This window comes from Larimichthys crocea, chromosome VIII (assembly GCF_000972845.2).
Source record: "Larimichthys crocea isolate SSNF chromosome VIII, L_crocea_2.0, whole genome shotgun sequence".
In the NCBI taxonomy this organism is placed as follows: Eukaryota; Metazoa; Chordata; class Actinopteri; family Sciaenidae; genus Larimichthys; species Larimichthys crocea.
Genome location: NC_040018.1, coordinates 33147020 through 33157019, shown reverse-complemented (window position 1 = coordinate 33157019; position 10000 = coordinate 33147020). Strand labels below are relative to the sequence as shown.

General features: G+C 47.1%; 1 protein-coding gene across 4 annotated transcripts in view; it reads right to left on the bottom strand.

The window, feature by feature from the left end:
* Positions 1-1363: 1363 nt before the first annotated feature.
* The window catches only part of cttn (cortactin), a 13468-nt gene continuing 4831 nt past the window's right edge, over positions 1364-10000 (bottom strand). The window contains exons 5-16 of one of the 4 annotated variants that reach the window (XM_027281591.1): positions 9816-9926; positions 9648-9702; positions 8959-9069; positions 8067-8177; positions 7232-7342; positions 5997-6107; positions 4156-4211; positions 4016-4085; positions 3684-3931; positions 3325-3454; positions 3021-3089; positions 1364-2712 (exon numbers count right to left, since the gene is read on the bottom strand). In XM_027281591.1, coding sequence (XP_027137392.1) covers positions 2576-2712; positions 3021-3089; positions 3325-3454; positions 3684-3931; positions 4016-4085; positions 4156-4211; positions 5997-6107; positions 7232-7342; positions 8067-8177; positions 8959-9069; positions 9648-9702; positions 9816-9926 — 1320 coding nt within the window. In that variant the 3' untranslated portion in view covers positions 1364-2575. The remainder of the gene's footprint in view (positions 2713-3020; positions 3090-3324; positions 3455-3683; positions 3932-4015; positions 4086-4155; positions 4212-5996; positions 6108-7231; positions 7343-8066; positions 8178-8958; positions 9070-9647; positions 9703-9815; positions 9927-10000) is intronic. The other 3 variants (XM_027281593.1, XM_027281592.1, XM_010753377.3) reach the window with 3 other exon arrangements.

Genomic DNA, 10000 nt, shown 5'->3' with positions numbered 1-10000 from the left:
ATCGTCGTCATCATCACCATCGTCATCACCATCATCGTCATCGTCATCATCATCGTCGTCGTCGTCTTCGTCATGATCGTCATCATCATCAGCATCATCATCACCATCGTCGTCATCATCATCGTCATCATCGTCACCATCGTCATCACCATCATCGTCATCGTCATCATCATCGTCGTCGTCGTCTTCGTCATGATCGTCATCATCATCAGCATCATCATCACCATCGTCGTCATCATCATCGCCATCGTCGTCATCATCATCATCGTCATCATCGTCATCATCATCATCATCACCATCGTCGTCATCATCATCATCGTCATCATCACCATCGTCATCACCATCATCGTCATCATCACCATCGTCGTCATCATCGTCATCATCATCACCATCGTCGTCATCATCATCGCCATCGTCGTCATCATCATCACCATCACCATCACCATCGTCGTCATCATCATCACCATCATCTTCATCATCATCGTCACCATCATCATCATCACCATCATCATCGTCGTCGTCGCCGCCATCATCATCATCATCGTCATCATCACCATCGTCGTCGTCATCATCACTATCATCATCATCATCATTGTCATGGTAAGACCGATGTTTGTTGAAGGTTTTTAATTATTTATTCAGTCACATAATAAATGAGCCTGATGATGCGTACAGTCCACTGAGCCAATCAGTAACAAGATGACATCATCTTTACACGTTTCAGCACAAATCAGATTTGAACTTTGTCAGAGGTCTCTTCTTCTTCTGTGGTCAGACTAGAGGATACCTTGGACACCTTGAGCATCTGAGTTGTGAACTGGCACCTCTCCAGCTACGAGGCCACATTCCAAACTTGGAGTTAAAAGCCAAGTGAAGAAGTGATCTTCTGCTGCCTCCTCGGTACACTTTCACATCAGTTATACAAGTGGAGGATAAGAGTCTGCTGACATAAACCTTTAAAAACACCTCATAAATCATAAACATGTAGATTTAAAAATATAACAGCTGCTCATGTGAGGTTTTAGGTGCTTTTGTTGGTTTTTGTATTTTCATGATATTTGCTGACAGTTTGAAAAACATAAATGTAAAACATGAACGCATCAGCAGCCGAGGATGAAGTAATCAAACCTTTTACTTCAATCAGGAGGCAGACGTTTAGTGTTTACTGTGATTATATATGAATATATTATACTTACTGATGCATCAGCATGTAAACAGCATTTTAACATTGTTTTAATATAGCTCCATCTCTCGATGCATCATGCTCGATAAACTCATTATACCACGGCACCAACAGAGTTATCAAAGAGAATGATGTTGACCAACGGTGTGAGAACGTTAAACAAACGCAGCACAAACCAACTCGTTGTTCATAGTTTATTTATTGAAACTAAAAAAAAAGAACAAGCAGGTAATGATGTGATGAGCAGACAGAAGTACAGATAAAAATGATGCTTTTAAAAAGGTCACTTTTTATTATAAAACCCCAAAGAAGAATTTCATGAAGCCCACACACACTCACACACACACACACTCACACACTCACACACTCACACACACACACACACACACACACCTGTTTAAGCTACTGCGATCCACAGACGAGTGTCTGGTAGAAATAATTAGTGTTTGGAGGAATCACCGAAAGCCTCTTCCCTTAACGACACACAGCTCACTCACTCTGTTTGGTCACGTGATGTTAGAGGTCGTCACCACACGTGTGCGTATCGACACGTAAAAAAAAAAAAAGCGTTCACGGCAGCAAGACACGGACACATCCAACGAAAGAAACGAAAACCACCAGGACAGGAAACAAAACTCTGATTTCTCAGAGTGTCGTAGATCATGATCAATACACTGCATGAAGACTGAATAATACTATGTGCTGTAGTGCTTCTGTTCAGATGAAGTCTTTATGGCCCCATTACTCTGAACTATTGGAACATCAGTGACAGGGGGAAACCTGATTATTGATAGATAGAAAAATCAACCCCACAGCTGATGTGAGTGTTCAGAAAAAAGGAGATTTGTAAGTCCAGAAGCTCCAAAGGAAGCTCGGTTTCCCTTCGAGAGTCGACAAAGTGCAGCTTCAAACTCAGGACGAGGATTCAAACTTGCGTGCAACGCGGCAAAGTTTACGCAGACGGACTGAGAAGCGACGAGGTTAACAGCTTTTTGGTCGACACTCGATGTCTCGGACAGAATAGAATCATCAGTATACATTTAATCCAAAGCTGAACTCTAACACTGAATCTAGAAAGTTTAAGAAAACTTCAAAATGCAGCAGCGAGGCCGGAGTGACCTCGGAGCTGCATCCTGAAGCTTCGGGCCTGTTTTCAAATATTCTCAGAACTCGTCCTCCTGTCGTCGGCTGCACCGAGGGGAAACAGAGTGACTCTGGACCGAGGAGAGGAGGGATGGAAAAAGGAGCAAAGGAAAGCCGGTTCAGGAGACCTGAGGACGTCTCGCAGTGTCGAAGCACTAAGATGAGGTGAAGAGAGACGAGACCAAAGTGTGGAAAAGGAAACGGGTTGTCTTTTCTTTTTTTGCACGAGGACAGGGACACATGGCGTCATCACTGCCGAACCTCCACGTAGTTGGCTGGGAAAAGGCCGTAGGCGCCTCTGCACACGCCTCGCCACCAGCCCTCGTCGATCATCTCGATGTTGGTGATGATGTCGTCGGGGTCGAAGGATATCTCGTCGTCTCCGGCTGAAACAGGGAAAAGACAGGTCAGTGCTCGGTCAGTGTACTGAGCAGACTTTGCATCAGTCTGTGACCGACATGTCTGACGGGCTTCGTGTGTGTGGCACGGTAAACTTCTTTTGCATGTCGTGTCAAACTGCATCATCAGCACAGAAGCTCCAAAGTGTTTGGTTTGAGGAAACAAAGACGTCTTCCTGCAGAGCACTTTGGTTTTTGGATCGTCAGCACCGCCTCAACAGTTTAACTCCACATGAAGCACTGCGTGAGTGTGACCGAGACTTTTCACCGTGTCCATCCTCAGCGCTCAGCCTCACCTGCTTGGTAGTCGTACAGAGCCACAGCCGTCACCCCGAGATCCTCACCGTACTCGTACTGCTGAGCGTCTGCAGGAGAACGAGGTTTGTTAGTGAAGGTGAAGAGACGCCGTCTGTGCTGCTGCCGTGTGTCTTACACTAATATAATCTAACAAACAGTGTCTTCATGAAGGTTGTGATGTTCTGAGCTCTACAGTCATTGTGCGGCTCTGATCTGATGTCATATGATATATAAATTGTTTACCTACCATACAGCTAATCTGAATAATCTATGTATGAAGCACAAACACACAAAGACCTTCACCTCCTGCTGCGGTCTCCTCAGGGTTCTGGTACAGGTCCTGCTCCTCCGGCTGGTTCTGAGGCTCCGGCTCGTACAGCGGCTCTCCGTTCTCCTCGGCAGCGACGGTTTCGTAGGTCGTTTCCTCCGTGTTCTGATGAGACAAACGAGTCAGTGAGATCGCTGACGCGACATCAGATCATTTATTTTACAGGCACAGCGCTGAGTCATGATCCAAACATGTTTCCATCCAACAGAAGGAGTCAGTGCTTCTTCCTTCAGGACTGCTGGAGGTTCAAACTACATTAATAATAATCATGATGATGAATTCAGATCATGTGACCTTCTCCTGTTTTAAACACTTCAATCCTTCTCAAACTCACCTGGTGTGTCTGGGGTGCAGCTGGCTGGACAGGTGGAGTCGGGCTGGGGGTGGGACTTGGACTCGCAGCAGGGACGGGGGAGGGGGCCTTGGGCGCCTCTTCGATTTTGCGGCGCGCCTCCTCCTGCTCCTGCTTCTCCTTGGCCTGTCGACGCGCTCGCTCCTCCTCGGCCTTCTTCCGGTCCTCCTCCTCCTTCTGCTTGGCGATGTTCTCGAAGCGGGCCTTGATGCTTCCTGTGCTGCTGCCAGCTGACGGGCGGAGGAAATGACGGATGAGTTCATGCTGTCACCTTAAAGCTCCGACTCAAACAGCTGACGGGGACGGATGCTTACCGGCCTCCACGGGTTTGGTTTTCTGGTACGAGGAAGTCGGTTTCTCCACCTCATCGAAAGTCCCTGCACTCTGTTAGAGAGAGAAAGATGTAACATAGAGCTACACACACACAAACACACACACACACACAAACACACACCTTATCCATGCGGTCGTTCTGGACTCCAAACTTCCCTCCAAACCCTTTGGAATAATCTGGAACAAACAGAACAGTGAAGGTCAGAATCTGTTTCACGTTAATGACTCAACCACAGCCGGCATCATCACAGCATCGCCTGATGGAGTAACTGCTCCATCAGAACCTCCTCTGCTCTGCTGACGCTCGGGTGAAGCCGACTGTGGCTGTGTGACAGGAAGTGAAGTGAAAAGAAGAGCTGGGGGCTGATGAGCTCATGCAAACCTGTAGAGAGGAGCAACAAAACAAACTGAGTGCAGACAGACAGACAGACAGACAGACAGACAGACAGACAGACAGAGACAGACAGTTGGGGGGTGGGGGTCGAGCAGCCATGTCTCTGTGCGCTCGCAGCAGGCGGCCTCCGTGAAATGCAGCGTGGTCGGACGACGTCATGCACAAAACGATGCAGAAGCAAAAAAACTCATCGAGGCAGAGCTGCAAACAGCAGGGAGGTGATGGAGGAGGTGATGGAGGAGGTGATGGAGGAGGTGTGGGGGGGCGAGGTGACGAATCCTGCTGCAGAAATGTTGAACACCACGTCAACTCAACTCCCTCGTATGACAGACAGCTAGAAACGTTTGAACTCTTACCGGGCTGATCGAATACAGTCGTCCCTGACTATAACGCGGTTCACCGTGTGTAATTTTGCATGGTTTTTCTTTTTGGTTTTTTTTACAGTATGAACGCACATTGTGTTCTGCGTCCTGATTGGCTAAGGGAGTACTGTACAAAATGCGTTCGGCTCGCCAGATTTACATAAATGTTCAATCACTAGCAGTGTGACTCTGAAGTGCTGTATGTTTGCAGTGAGAGGAACCATGAAACACGTGTGAGTTACTGCTAATAATTTCTTATGTGTCAAACCTTGTAGATTGATCATTAAAATTAAATTTGTTAAAAATGTTCGGGCTTGAAAACAGTGTTGTACTTATTTTTGTTAAATCTGTGAAAGTTTGAACTTTGAGAGTTTAAATAAGAGAAATGTGAGAAAATGTTAATGCCTGTCTGAGAAAAGTGTATAAAAGTGTGTGGTTAGGGGGTTTACGGCCTTAAAACATGTAGAATAATTATAAAAAATAAAGCTGATTTCATCTATTGCAGGTTATTTTTAGAACGTATCCCCCACGACAAACGAGGGACCACTGTACATCAAATCCAACAAACCGTCATGAATCACGCCTGAGCAGCACAGACCGACAAACAGCTGCATATGAAAACAGACAGATGGAAGATTAACAGCTGATTTCTCGCGTCAGCTCACCTGAATAACAAAATAATTCTGGATGTTTGGTCTGACACTCAAACATCTCAGACTTCTTTCATTACATCAGGTGTTTTTACGAGAAATCCTCAAAATGTTCCGAGAGACTTGAACAACTGATCTGCTGAGACTGACTCACGTGACACGGCGCTAACAATTTATTTCTGCCAGTTGATTTGAATTGTGGAGATGATTGACGGTTGTGTCATGTAAGATAAACTCTCTGTCACTGATGACGACACAAACTACAGACGATCTGACTGAACTCTGAACTTGCTCCAACACAAACTAATAATCTTATTGTAGAAAACATTTCGTCAGGGGAGCGTTCTTCCTAACTCTGTTCACGTTAAGCGGGTGGTGCTGCAGAGGTGGGTGGGTGTGGAACATTTCGGGGGTCTGAGGGGTCGTGTGGCGGTTATCGGACAGAGGATGAGGACGGCCAAGCTGGGAGGGGGAAGCATGTTTTCAGGAGGGTTTGAAATGGGAGGTGGGGTAAGGTGTGGTGTTCAGGGTCGGGTGGTGGTGGGGGTATCTGTGCCTTTCTGGGACTCGTGCTTGGCCAGGCTCTCCTTGTGCTCATAGCCCAGGGCACACTGGTCCTGCTTCTCCACCTCCACCCCATACCGCCCTCCAAACCCACGCTTATAGTCTGCAACACACACACATGAACAGACACACATAAATATGTACACACACAGATAAACACAGACAGTGATACACAGCGGAGACACAGGACGCTCCGTGACGTGTGATCCTGTAAACTCGACTCTTTAGTTTCATCTCTGGCTCGTTCAGTGTCGTCAGCTGACACCGTCTAAATCTAAACCTCCTGTGACAGGAAGACCTTGAATCTTTCTCTGCTCGTGTTGTAGAATATTCACATGAAACTGAAGCTGCCTGACGTCACCTGGCCTGAAATAAAGATCAGGCATCAGCTGCTTCATTCACGGAGCTCGTAGCAGAAAATAATGAAGTGACGTGTTGGACTTATTTTTAGCTCGGTATCTTCCTAAGTGGGCCGACAGGTCGTCATTGTGTGGCCGATTTATACTGGGAGGAAAAAAAGAGCGCAGAAGATAAAACACTGAATTCACAGGCAGCACGAGGAGATTCTGTGTTCGACACCAGGTGAGGATCTGTGATCAGAAACACAGACTCCGTCCAGGCTGGAATTCAAAACTGATCGAGATCGAGTTACAGAGTCACAGATGAATCCAGAACACACTGCTCGGCCTCTCCTCCGTCGTAACCAGGTCTGAACTTTGATTTAGTTTCACTGGTCGGCATCACAAACATATTTCACTGAACTTATCGACTGTGAACGACAGCGCCACACACGCTGATCTGAATCTGAGCTGTGGTTTCACTTCCTCCATCTGAACCAGCTTTCACCGCAGATTGAGGAAGTCGTCGACGGTTGAACGACCACATGTGAAACCACAGAGAGATCAGAACAAACCACATCAGAGGAGACGAGCAGGAGGAAGGAAGAGACACACACACACAGTGTTTGATGCAACAATCTAAAGCAGAACCAACGTCAGATTTGATGAAAACTCTTTCAAAGTGCTCACATTTCTTTTGTGCTGACAAACAAAGAGCCCACTTTTATATTTATCATCGTCGCCCGTCATTAAAGACGCATTTCACTGAGTAAAGTACAAAAACTGAATCAGCTGAAGATGAAAACCAACCAACCAGAAAAAAAACACAGATTACTTTTTGGACCGGTCCTTCTCCTAAACCCAGTAGAAACCCGATCAGAACCAGTACCTTTCTGGGACTCGTGGAGCTGTAGTTTCTCCTGGTGATCCCATCCCAGCGCCGATTTGTCCTGTCTGTCCGTCTGCACGCCGAACTTTCCCCCGAAGCCCTTCACGTAGTCTGAAAACACACACACACACACACACACACACACACACACACACACACACACGTTAAAGCCTGAACATGTCTCTGAGTCCTGATTTTATCTTCTGCACGTGATAAAACCTCGTTCACAGAGCATGTGACCCAGTTATCACATATGCAAACACAGCCCGGTGCATTGTGGGGCATTCTTGAGGTCACCTTTAACAGCAGCCTGCAGTAAAGTGTGTGTGTGTGTGTGTGTGTGTGTGTGTGTGCGTGCTGTGTTGCAACTGAGAGTCCAGACAAGTCAGGACAGACGTGAAGGTGTGTCTCAGAACAAACTGAGTGAACGCGCTGATGAAACGTGTTTATCTCAGAAAATATAAGAAGTCACTACGTGGGAACAACACATGCAGACCGAGGGGTTTACGGGTGATGGTCTTTGGTGGTGCAACCACGTCAGTTTACACATGTGTCTCTACATGCATCGTGGGGAGGCCGTTCATGATCCGACAGCTCAAAATAACTAATTATTTAATATGGAACATTTACAAAAAAAGCTTTAATTAAGACAGAAGTTTACGTTTGTCCTAAATCAACAGCTCAGATAAAAGAAAGACTGTGTGTGTTATGTGTGTGTGTTATGTGTGTGTGTTCTGTGTGTGTGTTCTGTGTGTGTGTTATGTGTGTGTGTTATGTGTGTGACGTGCTGAGCGAGACAGTACCCTGCTCTGTGTCGGTCTCTGATCATACAGACCTTTCTGCGACTCGTGCCTCTCCGTCTTGCCCTGGTACTCAAAGCCCACGGCGCTCTTGTCCACCTTGTCAGTCTCCACACCGAATTTGCCGCCAAATCCTTTGGCGTAATCTGCCAGTGGCCGGAGCAGAGGAGGTGGAGGAGGAGCAGGAGGTGGAGGAGACAAAGAGCCACAGTTAGGAACAGGAAGAGGTGGAGCAAAGTTAACCCACGACGAGCTTTCAACAAATATTTTCTCCCCATGCAGAAACTAAAATATGAGTTTGTTAATTCTGAGCCTTTAGAACACAGAGAGCTGGAGCACATTTCAGACTTGTATATCTGCCATTTTAAAGAACTGGAAGAGAAGTGATACCTTCACAATAAAAGCCTTGTTTAAAAAGGAAAGAGTATACCAAATTAAAAACATTCCCACTCCCCCAGAAAACCAGCTGGGTCAGAACCAAACCACAGAGCAGGAGACGCTGCTGAGTCTGTGCCAATCCCCTGAAATGTGAGAAGGAGGGAGCGGGAACACGTTAACGTGAGACGGCGTTTCAGAGAGGAAACGTCCGAAAAGACTCCCGAGCTCTTAAAGCTCTGAGGCAGACGTACTGCGTGTCCGAGTCTTACACACACACACACGAGGATAAAAAGGAGTTACCGGACACGCATGCAGCCGAGGGTTAACACGAAAACAAAGCCTTACACAAGCAGGCGAAGGCTGAGGAATGAAGGAAGAGGAAGAAATGCAAAAAAAACATGATGTGTCAGGACCTGCATGAGTCAGGCCGAGCTGTGTGTGTGTGTGTGTGTGTGTGTGTGTGTGTGTGTGTGTGTGTGTGTGTGAGAGCCACATTTCCTCCATACGTCTCCGGGTTAATGGGAATGCCACATGGCAAACTAGACAAACCTTTCTGGGACTCGTGTTTCTCGGTTTTGCCCTGGTAATCGAAGCCCAGCGCGCTCTGGTCCACGCGGTCTGCCTGCACGCCGTACCGCCCCCCAAACCCAGTGGTGTAGTCTACACAGCAAAGCAGGGGAGGAGGGGGGGGAGGGTCAAAGGTCAGGGTGAAGCAGCATGGTTGCAGTGATCACAAAGCAGCCCAATTCCAACATACACACAGTCACCACACACACTTATCTGCACTGTTGCTAAACAGTGACGTTACTGATGAGGAGCTGTTGGAATTGGGCAAATGTTCAGCACTTCTGTGCGAGCCACTCTGGAGGAGATGGAGGCAACACAAAGGTGATGACAGTGTGCAGCTGGGAGCTGAAGGAGCCAGCGCTGTGCTTAAAGATCATCTGTGGCTTCGTTTCAGCACACTGGACCTCAAACCTTACAGTAAATATTATAATATCATATCATAAACAGTTCAGTGCAGTGTGTTACTCAAATACAACTCAGAGTTTCAGTTTACATCCAGTGTGCTGACGCACAGAGCCGTCTACTGTAACATCAAATATGCCAGAAAACAACTAGCAGATACAGTTAACACATGGTGTGTGTGTGTGTGTGTGTGTGTGTGTGTGTGTGTGTGTGTCCGCTCAATGAAACGGTTGTCCCGGTTACAGCGGTGCGTGGAGTGGTGGCTTTACCTTTCTGAGACGCGTGTTTCTCCGTCTTCCCCGCGTACTCGAACCCAACAGCTGACTGGAAAGAGACGCAACACAATTATTACTGAGCGCTGACCCGTCTCACCTGTGTGTGCTCTAACACACCACAATGACTCTGTGTCAACAACACTCATGTTTGTCAGGAAATACCTGGTCAACGCGGTCAGCCTGCACTCCAAACTTCCCTCCGAAGCCCTTGGAGGTGTCTGTCTGGGAACAGTGCTTGGACAGCTTGCTCTGGTAGTCGTGACCCACAGCAGACTGTCGAGAAACAACAACAACAACAAAAAGAGAGACAGAGAAATGAGTGAAGATCAGAGGAGGGGAGGGGTCAG